This window comes from Prunus avium, chromosome 5, assembly GCF_965620075.1.
Source record: "Prunus avium chromosome 5, drPruAviu1.hap1.1, whole genome shotgun sequence".
In the NCBI taxonomy this organism is placed as follows: domain Eukaryota; kingdom Viridiplantae; phylum Streptophyta; class Magnoliopsida; order Rosales; family Rosaceae; genus Prunus; species Prunus avium.
The window spans coordinates 23,949,668-23,964,172 of NC_142288.1; the positions used below are offsets into that span (position 1 = coordinate 23,949,668).

At 37.4% G+C, this 14,505-nt stretch overlaps 4 protein-coding genes across 11 annotated transcripts; 3 read left to right on the top strand and 1 right to left on the bottom strand.

Moving 5' to 3' along the window:
* The first annotated feature begins 2,976 nt into the window (after positions 1–2,976).
* On the top strand, positions 2,977–5,147 carry LOC110758942 (uncharacterized). 7 transcript variants are annotated; one of them, XM_021960919.2, is made up of 4 exons: positions 2,977–3,132; positions 3,736–3,797; positions 3,884–4,061; positions 4,812–5,147. In XM_021960919.2, exons 1-4 carry the CDS (start codon positions 2,993–2,995, stop codon positions 4,873–4,875), a joined length of 444 nt encoding a protein of 147 aa, XP_021816611.2. In that variant the 5' UTR covers positions 2,977–2,992; the 3' UTR covers positions 4,876–5,147. The 7 variants fall into 7 exon arrangements, with proteins under 7 accessions (XP_021816611.2, XP_021816612.2, XP_021816613.2 ...); XM_021960920.2 differs by having other exon boundaries at positions 3,887–4,061; XM_021960921.2 differs by having other exon boundaries at positions 2,978–3,132; positions 3,754–3,797.
* A 788-nt stretch (positions 5,148–5,935) lies between these two features.
* On the top strand, positions 5,936–6,836 carry LOC110758940 (DUF538 family protein (Protein of unknown function, DUF538)). The gene has a single exon (XM_021960918.2). The coding sequence runs from the start codon at positions 6,250–6,252 to the stop codon at positions 6,712–6,714; it is 465 nt and encodes a 154-aa protein (XP_021816610.1). The 5' UTR covers positions 5,936–6,249; the 3' UTR covers positions 6,715–6,836.
* Positions 6,837–7,754: 918 nt separating this feature from the next.
* On the bottom strand, positions 7,755–9,627 carry LOC110758945 (DNA-binding protein RHL1-like). The gene is made up of 3 exons (XM_021960926.2): positions 9,336–9,627; positions 8,432–8,518; positions 7,755–8,341 (listed from the first exon to the last, which is right to left on the bottom strand). Exons 1-3 carry the CDS (start codon positions 9,513–9,515, stop codon positions 8,327–8,329), a joined length of 282 nt encoding a protein of 93 aa, XP_021816618.1. The 5' UTR covers positions 9,516–9,627; the 3' UTR covers positions 7,755–8,326.
* Positions 9,628–10,061: 434 nt separating this feature from the next.
* On the top strand, positions 10,062–13,990 carry LOC110758962 (esterase/lipase/thioesterase family protein). Of its 2 annotated transcripts, XM_021960944.2 has the most exons (8): positions 10,062–10,550; positions 10,678–10,806; positions 11,083–11,214; positions 11,765–11,907; positions 11,993–12,090; positions 12,185–12,279; positions 12,877–12,930; positions 13,546–13,990. In XM_021960944.2, the coding sequence occupies exons 1-8, from the start codon at positions 10,155–10,157 to the stop codon at positions 13,756–13,758; spliced, it is 1,260 nt and encodes a 419-aa protein (XP_021816636.1). In that variant the 5' UTR covers positions 10,062–10,154; the 3' UTR covers positions 13,759–13,990. The 2 variants fall into 2 exon arrangements, with proteins under 2 accessions (XP_021816636.1, XP_088108974.1); XM_088252848.1 differs by lacking the exon at positions 11,083–11,214.
* The last annotated feature ends 515 nt before the right edge of the window (positions 13,991–14,505 follow it).

The following is a 14,505-nucleotide window of genomic DNA, read 5'->3' on the forward strand; positions in this document are numbered from 1 at the left end:
ATAGAATCCATTATCTGATTTTTCTTTAATTTTTAATTTTTTTAAATATAAAAAAGTATGAATTTACCATATTATCCTCTAATAGCTAGATTATACAACATTGATTTCTATAAATAAATAAAACAGTCCCGAAATGGCTTTAAAAGTCGAGAAGAAAAGCACAAAGTCATTGCAAGTCTATCAAATTCCAAATACACAGCTTCAATTGTTTGATATTGTAGTCATCAGCCGATAGCCAACTGATTGCTATATATTTTGATTGACAAATGGGCTTGGTTGTTTAATTTTCTCCAATCCTGGGGTACCCTCTTCAATTACTATACATTAAAGTAAAGAAGAAGCCAAAGGAAAAAAAAAACCAGGTTACAAGGACACACAGGAAGAAACGAGGGAGAGATGAGTTGAGAGGGGACAGGAAGACAGAGGTAAATGGCGTCGGTTTTATATATAAAGGAAATAAACTCATTGTAGGTGATGTGGAATACTCATGAACATTGGATTAAGTAGATGGTGTAAATTTTATGAAATGCGAGTAAATGCATCATCTTTAAATGCAGAAACTCGGGATTGTAAGTTACATATATTATTATGTTACAAATTGAGATTGACCAAGGGTTGCTTGAAATAATCCTTTCTTCTTCTTCTGATATATCATCATAGCATGGAAATATTATAATAGATATTTGTGGGACAAGAAAGCACCGAAGTTTGGTGCGGTCGTTGTGGTGGGAATTGGATAACATACCCCAAAACTAAAGCCATTGATTCCGAAACCATTATCTCACATCCCCTTTTATTTGGCAAGATTTTACACGTTAGTTACTTAATGCAATCTTCTTTGACTCTTTTTTGATTGAAACTGTAGATTCTTTCTTATCTTCATTCCCACCACCCACACATTTCTGATAAAAATATTTATTTTTCTTTGTTCATAAAAGGAAGAAAGGAAAAAGGGTAGATTTCAGATGTAACAAGTCCACTTATTTACGAAACCCTATCATTTTTGCTACCCACCGATTTTTCATAAACAATCCCAAAATTATAGCCTTTCAATTATTATGGATTTCAATTTTTTTGAAATCCCTAAAATTTCTCTAGCATTCAAAAGTTCAAAACATTCAAACACACACACATATATACCTAAACCCTAATCGTATGTACATCAACCCTAAAATTTTATTTTTTACTTCTCTTTAATTGAGCCATGGCAGTGCAAGTCGAAGATTTTGAAGTCCATCACGAGAAGGATAGCATGGATTTTTACGTGTTACTCCTTGAACCACACTTGCTAGGACGTGCCTACCAACCTTCTTCATCATCGCCTGCGGCGCCTCAATTTCTGATCAAGTTTGACTATCATATCAATCATATCTACTATGATATTGGTTCCTCATATGATATAGGAACTCGTCGTAACACCACCCTCGTCCACCAACATCAAGAAAAACATGAAAAAATAGTTGAACTTGAGAAGCCTGTGTTGAGGAAATGCGGCAAGTCGTACGAGTCTCTTTCTAAGGTGTTGTCGACGATTGGAATCAAAAGAGGATCATGTGATAATGGCAGATTGCATGATGAAATAATGAGTGGGATTATAAAGTGGGGTGCCAAATTTCCACAGACAAAGTTGTCCAAGGAGAGTCCAGAGCTATGGGGTTTGTATGTTTATATTGGAAAAGACCATGACATGTATCGGTGTGATGAGTGTTTAATGGCTAGGGTTACGAGGAAATCAATGGCGAACAAGGGGATGGTGTCGATCAAGAAGGTAGTAAAAAATGTCTCAATTCCCCGATATCGATTGTATTGAAAAAAAAAAAAAAAGTTATACTGGTTACGGATGAAAGTGAGTATTGTTTTATATGGATATGATTAAGAAAAAAATCACGATTAATTATTTATTTAAAGTTGATCGTTGTGGATAGATGAATTTATATTAATATTGTAACCAAATTGCATATGATCTATTATGTACGAGGAGGGTTTAGTTGTTTAGTATTTGTTTGGCTGTTCCGGCTTAATTTGTTGTTCCCTGTTAATGTGAATTGGTTGGCATACATGAGATCCTTTTTTGTTTAACGTGGACCTTCCACAGGTGATCTAGCTTGCTGCAATAGAAATGGGAAAATATAAAAATTAAAGTAAAGTGCATCTTGCCTTTTGTTCACCAGCTCTATTCGAAAAAGAGAGATTTTGGGTCATAGAAGACCTGATAGCAGGCAAGATATGAGAAGAAGAAGAGGCTAATGAATATATCATCATATATGCATATATGTAACATGATCAATACTAGCTAACATAATATAGCACAAGAACTATGTGTAGCCTAAGCCTCATGAAATTACACTTACTTTAGTATTGATCAAATGTCTACGAAGGTCCCCCAAAACACTTCGATAGAGAAAGGAAATAATTCGGATTCTTTTTTACACAACTCGAACCAAACGAGGGTGACCAACTCCTAAAGAGTCATCAATCAAAATGGAATCAAGACAACTAGGAGCCTCATCTAAAAACCAAACACCCAACTCCATATTATAGCTCAATTTAACAAGGCAATCAGCAGCAAAATTCTTCTCCCAAGAAATATGATGCACCTCCACACAATCCAGAATAATTTGGATTCTTTTGATATAGGCCCTTGCAATTCTCATATATCATATCTACATATAATAATTTACCTATAAAATAGATGCAAAATAATTTTGAGTTTAAACAATGGAGAAAAAAAAAAACCATTAAATTTCACATATAATTAGAAATAAAAAAAATGAAAGTCTCCCCTTTCTCCGTATCATCAAAATCCTAGCCAACTGACCTACTTCCTGGATAGTCCAAGAATCCAAGTATAATGGTTGGTTTTGAACCATGCGTAGGTCCATTACCAAAAACCTCAACGGGCCTTGAAATGACAATCCATGGTTAATCACAAAGACCCAAAACCCAAAATTCACTTTGATCCAAAACCCTTGGTGCACTTTAATACGATACGATGTACAAAATAGTAAATACACAAAGTCTCTCTTCTTCGCCACCACCGCATTTTGGCGCTGCCGTCTCTCAGTTTTCTCCAGAAGCTATTCTGTCAGGAGCAGTCCCAAGTTTCTTCTTCTCAGTACGAACAAATCTTTGGTAATCTCTTACCCACCATTTATTTATTAATATTTAGACTTAATTTTCTGAATTCATTTTAGATTTTAGTGCTGATTTGTTGTCGTTTCATGTGATTTCATTCAAGTAAAGGGTTTCATCAAATAATAATAATAATAGTTTTTCAGCGGCCATGTTTTCCATGTTTACACTGAACCAGTTGAGGCAGGGGCTATGGGTTCCATGTTTACACAGTTGAGAGGCTAATTTACTCTTTCAGTTTGTCTCTGAGTGCACTATTTTTAGATGGGTTCGTGTAATTTGAGAGTGTTCATAACTTCATATAGCCCCTACATCATTGTGAATTCTCTAGGAAAGAAAATGCTACCCTTCCCCTGTTATGTGTATAAAATGAGTTTGATCTTTTAATCATCATATGCTGTTTTGTGTCTTGGGACTATACATGCGTTAATTTCCCAATCACCCGAAATGAAGCAGGAGGTTTGTTTCTTTGAAGATTTGAAGTTGCTTGAATAGAAAAGAATTGTTAACCATGAAGTCTGGACCTTGATTTTAACTAATCCTCACTTGGGTTTTATTTTCTTAATATGTCGGACATATTTTTGGTTATTGTTTTTAATACAGTTTTCTTGGTACAAAAAGGATAGTGATATTCCCGATACTCAGTGAATCATTCAACTTATTGGGTAAGTTAGCTAAGACTTTGGTTTTATTATTTTGAACTACATTTAACAGAGTGCATTCCAAATCATTTCTGTCATTGTATTGGTAGTAGGTTTTGCAAGAAACACAAGAAGTATGGCTTTGACAAACTTCATACTCACTGTTGCTGGTGTAAGTGCGGTGGTTCTTCTGCTGAGGAGTGATGTGAAGCAATCAGCTACCATCTTCAGGCGCAATGTCAAACATATCTGTAAGTGGCTTGAAGAAGAATCTGCCAATGCCCCCAAGTAATCCTCTTCTCATTTTTCATTTTCTTCTATAAAAAAAAAACTTTCACTCTGAAAATGGTTGATATGTTTGCATAGTAGGGATGCAATTTTGTAAAATCTTTGGTAGTTCATTCGAATGCAAATGTTTCATGAAGATGGTTCAGCTTTACTGTGTTAGTTACATTCTTAAAATGGGTAAGGGTTGTGATTCTCCGCAGATTGCAAATTGCAACACTTGATATGCTTTATATTCAGATTGGATGAGAATTTATGATGTTATCATGAACCATAGTTTTCTTATATTTTCTCTTGATGTTGGAGAAGTGGGGGGTTAGTAAGTTAGGAGGCCCGAGAGATGTACATTTGACGGGGGTTTGAAGGGTTTAGTGTTTCATGTCTTGGATGTATTGGATCATCTTACTGACTAGGCATATTTAAGATGATACTCATTCCATTGTTAGTTTCTTTTGTTCTTGCGTTTCAGCATTGAGCCTTATTCTTATGGTTAGAGTAATACTCTGTTACTTGGTTCTGGCCTTTGTGTCCATGGTTTTAGACCGATATTGATTTGTTATCCAATGATGGTGTAAAGTTGAAAAAGGTTGCCCGGCCAAACTTGGACAATCCAAAAGATACCACTTAAGTATGATCTTGAGGACTCAATGAATTGTGATATGAAATTTCATGTTTATTATCATGGCAACAATTTCCTCTGCTTTCTCTTGCATCTCAAGAGACATTAATATGACTTAATGGATTTTCCCTTAGAATCACCAAGGAACTGGAATCAAAAGCTTCACCAAAGGAGATCCCCAAGGAGGACAAGCACTAGTGTTGATATGGGCATCCTGGGTTGTTCACAACCGTTGGCTATTCGTTCCTTTTCTTTAGGAATAAGTCTTTGATCAATGCCTGGATTTTCTGTTGATATCTTGTTTTTGGTCTTTGGATTTACGGATATGTAACTAGTAATTACTGAGAAAGCTCTGTATTTTTGTAACTAGTCATACGCGCAGTTGTTATGACTTTATGTTGAGAAGAGATTCTGGCATACAATAGAAGCCTTCCATCATGCCCAGTGAATAAGATAGAACCTTCAGCTTTTTCCTGAATTTCAGCACTGAATGTGGTTAGGTGAACGCATTTGGCACCTAATTGCCTGTTTGAGAAAGAAAGAAAGAAAGAGGTCCAATTCGGCCTTTAATCAAATAGTCTGATTTCAACATATATTCTCTTTAGTTCAGCCCTCTGTCATACAATTGCCAGAATTTAACCTATTTTCGTATTTATGTTCAAAATTCATTCAAACATACCCAATACATTACCAAGCAAGTTCTCTCAACGAACTTCTAGACGCCAGCTGATACAGCAGAATGAAATGACGTGTTTGTATGGTTATATCTGTCACACTAGTTGATCTAATGTGTAGCAATATAAGTGATTGTCAAAGCTATATCTGTCACACTAGTTGATTGTTTGGAATCAAGTGAATTATGGTTAGATAGAAATTGTACCATTTAGTTGGTTCATCCAACCGTTTATTGAAAAACAAAGGTCCAACAACGTGGTTAGTAAATGTTTGACATGTAATGCCTCAAACGACTATAGTCTCCTTCAGTTTTTAGATAGAGACAACAGCCGGCCGGCCGGTCGATCGGCAAGTATGGTCAGGCGACCGTCTCTCTCGCTCAACCACGGAATCTTGTAATTAAACTTCTTTCTGAAACGAGAAAGGAACACAAACTATTTTTGAGTTGTAGGAAAGCCGTGGGGTATGGGTTTGGTATCCAATTTATTAACTTTAATCTAGCAGTACAATCATACAACACGCTAATTAAAGTCATGTTTGCAGAATCCCTTTCCTTTCTAGACCCTTGATTAAAGCTAACTCACACAACACAAACAAAACAAAGCTAAGTCGTGAGCAATTAACCATAACACACGAAATAGGTGAGGGTGAGGACATACATACCACAAGACAATGACATGTACTCAAAATTCCCATTGCCCATTTTGGTGAACAACCCAACTCCTTCAGCTCAACCTCCACCCAACAACTTTTAGACCCTCACTTAAATGACCTCCTCTCTTAACACCCTCTTAGCTTAATTATATATTATAACTCAACCCAACCAACACATCCCTGCAAAAGCTTTTAGCCCTCCTCCTCCATCCAAAGCTCTGAAACATCCAAATTTTCTTCAAAATGGCTAGTAACAAGCAGCTGGAAGACAAGCGAGCTGGTGCAGAGATTGTTTACGGCCCCGAAGATTGCAACCGCCACTCCATAGACCTCCTGGAAGAGCTAGGGTTTCCCAAAGGTGTCCTGCCCCTGCAAGACCTTATGGAGTGTGGGAGGGTGAGAGAAACTGGGTTTGTGTGGATGAAGCAAAAGCGGCCCTATGAGCACTTCTTTGTTGGGTCCAATACACGTGTCAGCTATGCCACTGAGGTGACTGGTTATGTGGAGAAGTTGAAGATGAAGAAGATGACCGGGATTAAGAGCAAGCAGGTTTTTCTTTGGGTCCCAATTTCTGAGATGAGCATTGACGACCCGGCAAGCAAGAAGATTGTCTTCAAGACCCCAATGGGGATTGGAAAGTCTTTTCCAATCACAGCTTTCATGACTGAAGAGGAGAAGCAGAAGCATCTAGAGAAGGTGAATGAATAATTAAGCAAAGGTTTCTTGTGGTCAAAATCTAATCAATCTGGGGGTGGTTATGCAAAAATAAACATTTATTGGGTACTTAATTTTAATTTAAAATTTTCTTTTTTATGTTATGTTTGTGTTCATCTCTGGACTACATATTCAGTAACATATTATATGATGCTAAGATTTCTTTATTATCACAGTTTCAATGTGTATTTTAAATGCACAAAATAATCAAATAAAACAACATAAAACTCAAGGAGCAAGGAAATTAAATTGGCGTGAATTGCAATTGGAAATCCCCACCTCAAAACATTTGCTGGTAACACAAGAATGTCTTTTCATTTCTAACTCTCCATGAAAAAGACATGAAAAACATTAGCTATTCCTTATAACCTGCAAATTACAATTCAACATCTAGAAATAACTCATTGAAGAATAATTTTTTTGCACGTATGCTAAGATGTAATAGGTCGGTAAGGTCGAATGGCTTCTCACATGCGGAGTCAAGGCGGATTTTGAGAATTAATCGACCATAGTGCAAATTAAAATGGAGAAATATAACATGGAGGTTATTTTGTATTCAAAGCCGTCAAATGTGTGGAGTTTGATATCAAATCATCAATGTGATGAGAGAGAATGAGAGAAATGTGAATACACCCATAATCAAGTCCCCCAAAATTTTCATATTCTCCTTCACTTAAGTGAGTATCGCTTCCAAAAGAATCATCTCCAGAAGAAGCATTCCAAAACTGAACCACCAAAAATGTTAGAGATAAATGGAAAGTTAAGCATGATACATCATCTACAACTAATCGGTGACAAAACGAGAGTTCACTAAAGCATGTGCGGACAACATCACAGGAAAGTGTGTGCCTTCTGGCGTTTCTATTATTATTCTTCAGCAAAAAGAAAATATATCAAAGTGGTTAATTATCTATGATAATCTAACTAAAGGTACCAAAACATATCATGGACATCATCGTCTAATAATTTACATACTTAATAGAGGTATTTAGTTATATATCCATTCTTAGCACTAGTGATATCCGTAGAAGCATATCATGGACATCATCGTCTAATAGTTTACATACTTAATAGAGGTATTTAGTTATATATCCATTCTTAGCACTAGTGATATCCGTAGAAGCTACACGACATTCCACAACTCATCTGCTGAAAAGCAATGAGTGCATTCATGTCTTCGATAAGTGAGTTCAGAATGGACATTAGGCATCAGTGCCACTTGTAACTATTTGCAATATGTTTCATCCATTTTTTTCCCTTTTTTTTTTGGATGAAACTACTTACTCATAGGTATATCAGACAGGTCTGAAAAGGCAAAAATGGTAATGCAGCACAAATGTAAAAAATATCTTACTCATAGGTATATCAGACAGGTGTGAAAAGGCAAATATGGTAATGCAGCAAAAATGTAACTACTTGAATCATTTTCCGGCAGTTCTTGCTCGATGTCGAACAGGTGTTGCTCTCATCAAATTTTTGTTTCCATCATCTGATACGTTATCTTCAACCTTAACATTTGGGGAATGTTCTTCTACATATTTAGTTTCATTTTATGATCACTTTGCTTGTTTGCAGATGTTGAACCTGCACCACCTTTAAAGTCATATTATGCGTGTTGTCCCTGAAACCACCAAAAGTCAAGAGAGTGGATCATCAAAAAATGATACGTACATTCTATCAACACGACAGACCTATATGAACAGAAACTAACCTCAGTAAGTTCCTTAGGGAAATCAAGTTGGGCTTCTTCAGGGTTCTCAGCTTGTGTCCCAATCCACCAAGCATCGGAAAATACGATCTGGGACATGAAAATCTAATGCTGATATCTATGTGTAAAAAATGCTTTGAGAAGCTCAGTTTCATATAACAAGCACGACCACAGACAAACAAAATGAAAGATGTGGATTCGTTGGAAAGGGTACCACACTCTGTAAGAAGAACGAGAAGAAGATTCTAGGTGGAAGTTGTATGAAACAATAGCTTTGAAAATCATGTACACAAAGTATTAAAACAAACAAAGAGAGAAGAGTTGGGAGCATAAGGTAATTAGTATGAAGACAATGAAGACATGCTAAAAGATACAAGAATGAATTTCACGTAGTTGTTTTGCCTTATGAGATGCAACTTTCAGAGTACAAGTTTTCACGAAATATCAGCTTTGCAGTTGTTTTGCCTCATTCTCTATCAGTTACCAGTTAAAAACAAGTAGCAAATATAATTTATTCAGACGTACAACTATTCACTCTTAATAATACTCAAAAGAGAATAGAAAAGAATTCAAAAGATTGCATCAAAATAACCTGTCTTCAAATTTATATCATAGTTTAGAGTTGTGCACTGCTAATCAACCAAGCCTATGAACAAAACGGTGTAAGATATGCATTTTTCCACGACCCCAAATATATTTGAAAGAGCAACTTAACAATCAATGCGGAAAACAGACTGTAGAAAGGCGCTGATCATATTATCACAGCAATGACACTCTTCCCACCACTAGGGACACAATAGTCCCAAATAACTTCCTCCGACCCTGAAAACTTCAAAATTTTAATTTTTCTAAGAAACCAAACAAGCAAAATAAAATTAGAAAAGGATCAAGGATGAAAGTAGTAGACCTGAGGGAAACCGAGGTATAAGACGGGGTTCTTGGTGCCCAAATCCTTGAAAGCACGGATCTTACCGCCTCCACTGGGGGCAAGGAGGCCAGGGAAGGAGAAGAGGAATCTGTTCTTTCGCTCAGATTTCTTGAGAATGTCTTTGCCACTGGTCAGTGTTTGAGGGGGTGATAGGCTCATGGGGCTTTAGCAGGGACCTCTAAGAGTGAGTTCAGTGTTCGATGACGATGTTCGCGCCATTTTGATTTCACCGGATTTTTCTTCTCCCACTATTATTTGATTGCAACATCTGATATTGATTCGTAGCTTCGGAATGATACAGTTTTGTATTTTAATATATTTAACCCGTATAGCCGAGCGGCTATACTACGATGAAATATAATATGCTTAAAGAGTATAGCCCGCCGGCTATACTACGGTTTTTATTAAAAAATAGTATAGGAAGAGCTAGGCGCAGGAAATGGTCCTTTTTTAAAAATTATAATTAGTATAGCCGAGCGGTTATACTCGGGTTTTTTTATAATAAAAAGCGTATAGCCGTGCGGCTATACTACTGTTTTTACACGTGATGAAGAGGCGCTTGGCGACACGCGGTCCTTTTTTCTAAAAAGAGTCTAGCCGGGCGGCTATACTACGATTTTTTTATTATAAAAAATAGTCTAGCCGCCCGGCTAGACTCGGGATATATTTAAATTTGTAACCATAACAATTATAATTCTCACTCGTCTGCTAAAAAGAAAAAAATACATTTTTTTCGTAGTCTCTTTCCAAAACTCACTCGTCTGCTATCCATTCGCTATATACAAAACAAACCAACCAATGGCCAGAGCATCCTTGGGCTATTCTCCTCCACCTCTTTCCTACTTCCGCCACGTGTCTCACCTACACAACTACACTCGCCTCGCCGCCACATCCGCATTCCACGTCAGCTCAGCCGCCGACCCGATGGCTCACCCGTCCCTCGAAACCCTCGGCGGCGCGCGAGACCTCTTCCTTCCCGTCCTCAGCTCACTGACCCTTCCCTACAACCCGTTTCCCGTAATCGGGTCGAACCGCCACGTGGAGACCATATTCGCCTCGTTCTATAGGTCGACTCCCGACGTCAGGCTCCGCCGCGAGTGCCTCCGAACGAGAGACGACGGCGCCGTTTCGCTCGATTGGGTCTCCGGTGACGACCGCCTCTTGCCTCCCGACTCCCCCCTCCTCATTCTCCTGGTTCGTTCTTACATTCTTTTCCTTTATGTCCTGTTTGTTTCCCGGGAAAATAACGAAAAGGCAAAAAGCAGAAAACTTTTGAGTTAAAAATTGAGGTTTTTTTTTTGGGTAATGGATGGTGTTGCAGCCAGGTTTAACTGGAGGGAGTGATGACTCGTATGTGAGGCACATGTTGGTTCGAGCCAGAAGTAAAGGGTGGCGGGTTGTGGTGTTCAATAGCCGTGGTTGTGGTGGTAGCCCTGTAACAACTCCTCAGGTACTCTCACTTTGGCCAAATCAATTTTCTGTGTTCACACTTGTGCTAACTAATTGAACCCAATTCTTGCTTGTTTTTGTTTAACTGTGATACAAGTTCAAAAAAAATTCCTGGCAGGGTGTACAATTTGTTAACATTGATACTTGTAATGGATTTGTTGTTCTTAAGTTGCAATTACTTTTTTCCTTAATGGGGAGCTTTATGTTGAAGATTTGAACTTTTTGATGTGCCTTAAGCCAGCTTTGTGATTAGTTATTTTATGACGCTGATATGCAGTTCTATTCAGCTTCATTTTTAGGAGACATGTGTGAAGTAGTGGCCCATGTTGGTAATCGGTATCCGAAAGCTAATCTGTATGCTGTTGGTTGGTCTCTTGGTGCCAACATTCTCGTTCGGTATTTGGGTCAGGTATACTTTGTGATTGACCAATTGCTTTTGAGATTTCTGTTCGTCGGATCGTTGACTTGCACTAGAATTGCTTAGTTCGTCTGGCTCATGCTTACTTGTGTTGCATATGTGCTGTAATGCACTGGTTAGCTTTAACAATGTAGTAAGTTTAGCAATCTATCTTGTTGTAACAAGCTGTGTGTTTTTTTTTTGCTCAACTCAATTCATCAATGTATTTAGGCCCAATGCTGTTTCTGCTAGGAAAAATAGGAACTCAAAAAATTTTGTTTAGCAGAAAATAAAAAAAAATTATTGATTTAGTGGGGCCATTAAAAGGGTGGAATACTGTACATGTATTTAGTCAACCACTCTGTCTGGACTTGGGATGCAAATACAGAGTTCTTTTCAGTCTTATTTGTGCATGGATTAGAGTTCCTATGACGTTGAATGTTTCTGGAGGTTAATGATAAACACAAGAAATACCGGGGCCTAGCCTTTGCACTGAAATTTACTTTAGCCTTTTCTCCTCCAATTTAATTTCATTTATATTTCAATCATGTGGTACTTGCAGGAATCTCATGCATGCCGTCTTTCTGGTGCTGTGTCGTTGTGTAATCCTTTCAATTTGGTCATTGCAGACGAGGATTTCCGTAAGGGCTTTAATATCATTTATGACAAAGCTCTTGCAAGTGCTCTCTCCAAAATTTTCAAGAAGTAATCCCATGGAAAATTGATTTATGCTCTCAACTGTTATTCCAGCTCGAGGTTGATAACCCAATTTTCTGACCCTACATTGTAGGCATGCTCTACTCTTCGAAGACATGGGTGGTGATTTTAACATTCCATTGGCTGCCAATGCTAAGTCTGTCAGGGAGTTTGATGATGGACTAACTCGTGGTATGTACTTTGTGTTCAAGAAACCTTTTTTATTTTGGATGTTATACCATGACATTCATCTTCTGAGAACACCTTCTTTGGTGAAAACTTGCAGTTTCATTTGGTTTCAAGTCCGTAGATGACTACTACTCTAATTCCAGTAGTTCCAATTCCATAAAGGATGTCTGCATACCATTGCTTTGCATTCAGGTAATCTATCTCCACAACATTTCATTTGATTTAATAGACATTACTGATGTTGAACTGTGCAAGTTCTGGATGCTTTTTTGTTATTTTTATGGTTGAATTGATAAGGGATCCGTTGTATGCATATATCAGACACACAGAGCCTGGGCATATATGTTCACCTCTGTCTTTTTCAATACCATGCTTGGTAGGAATTATAGAAAAGAGAAAGGGAAGTAAAGATGGAAAGATATTAGGGAAGGGGGAGAGATTGTCAATTCTTGGAGTTGGCTTGTTTGAGTGGAAAGGAACAATGGATGGCTCAGGAACCCCTAGATCCAGCATAATCTATCCCTATAAAAATGGACGAATTGGTGGAGGGAAAGATGAGCATATTAATCACACGTTATGAATCGTATAGTTGTTATACACAGCTATATATTTTCTTTCCTTCACTCCTCTTTTGCCAAACAAGAAGAGGAAAAAAAATCACTTCTTTCCTTCCTCGTGATTGACCTCATCCATCCTTTTACATGCATGCCCTTTCTATATAAAAAATAGTGTTCATATTTAGTGAATCTCAAAAGTTTGCTTAGACTTATTATTCTTAATTGTTTTCAGGCGGGAAATGATCCAATTGCTCCGAACAGGGGAATTCCTCGTGAAGATATCAAGGTTTGTGGAGTCCCCTGAGCTAGATACCATTCCTTAATTTATGTTCAACCTGAGTGTTTAATTTGATTTTTCCAATCTAATTGAACATGAGTCCCAAATTTTGAATGCTAACTAATGCGACAGATGAGAGTCACATGATAAAAGTAAGCAGGACCAAGTATAAACCACTAAAACACTACCCTATCAGTTGGTGTCAAGATTAGGGAATTTATGTCGGTGTGTAGAGTTTACTCATTTAAAATAACAAAATAATGGATTTATTTCCAAATTAATTTGAGTTTGCTTCATTCTCTTTCTCCCTCCATGTAATCACATCTGATTCAATGAAAGTAAAACAACATTTGTTTTGGGGAAGAATAACCATGGAGGGACTGTTCCAGACTGGACATATACTAAATGAAATGAACAGGAATGTCCCGTAAAAGGCTCCACAAAATACTTTAAAGGACCCCATGTGCTTGGAATTTATAGGAGGATGAAGGAGCATCGAATGAGTCAACCATTGAGCTAACCTTGTGGTTCCCTCTCGTTTGAAGGATGTTTCTTGAACATATTTCTTGTGTTCTCCTATCCCATCGGAACTTTAATATAGTATATCCCTTGCTGTTGTTTCAGGACAATCCAAACTGTATGTTGATAGTGACACCCAAAGGTGGCCATCTAGGGTGGGTTGCAGGTCCTGAAGCTCCATTCGGAGCTCCTTGGACTGATCCAGTTGTCATGGATTTCCTTCAGCATCTGGAGAGAGGAAAATCTGGAGCCCTTTCCTCTAGTAACTCGGAAAGTGAGCAACGACGTTTGGAGGGTTTGCACCAATTGGAAGTATAGTTGGAGATAGATTCATTCTTGCTAAATACATCTTCTTGCATCTTTTATCTCATTGTAGTCTTAAGAATGTGATGGTACTTGATCAATTTAATAGAAATAAGCTAAGAACCGTTAGATTCCTTGTACTTTCTTAAGTACATTGCAGCTTAGCAGGCAATTATGCCTTGGATGGTTTTATTGTTTTGACAGAAACTTTCATCAACATAAAGATGTTGCATTCTTTCCTTCTTAATGCAGTGCTTATGCATGATTCTTTCATCAGCAGAAAGAGAATGCATTTTTCTTTATTTACAATTATGAATATAAGGAAGAAAGGCATTTTGCATTCTGTAACACAATGGTTTTCAACAGAGACGAAAATGATGTTATCCAAATTCATGCTTTTGATTACCATTTAGCTCCATTTTAACCTTTATTTTTTTTAATGTCAAACAAGCTGGGAATCTCTTTGTCTTGTTCCCAACATGCCAAAGAATCATTAGGTGCTTTTTGTCTAAGTCGCTTTTTGTGTGTGGTGGTGTGCCGTTGCTATTGGAACTTGTGATGATGTGATGATTTGATTTTCATTGGTTTATTTATTGGTAGTGAGCCCTTACGTCATTGCTCTTGCTTTTCTGATATAATTATTAAATATGATTTTTGTTTTGGTATATAATAATAATATCTATAATTAAATTATCCAATCTAATGGATAATCTTGTAGCTTTCCGGCCATGAAGTTGGGCACACGCAAAGCCACAACTCAAA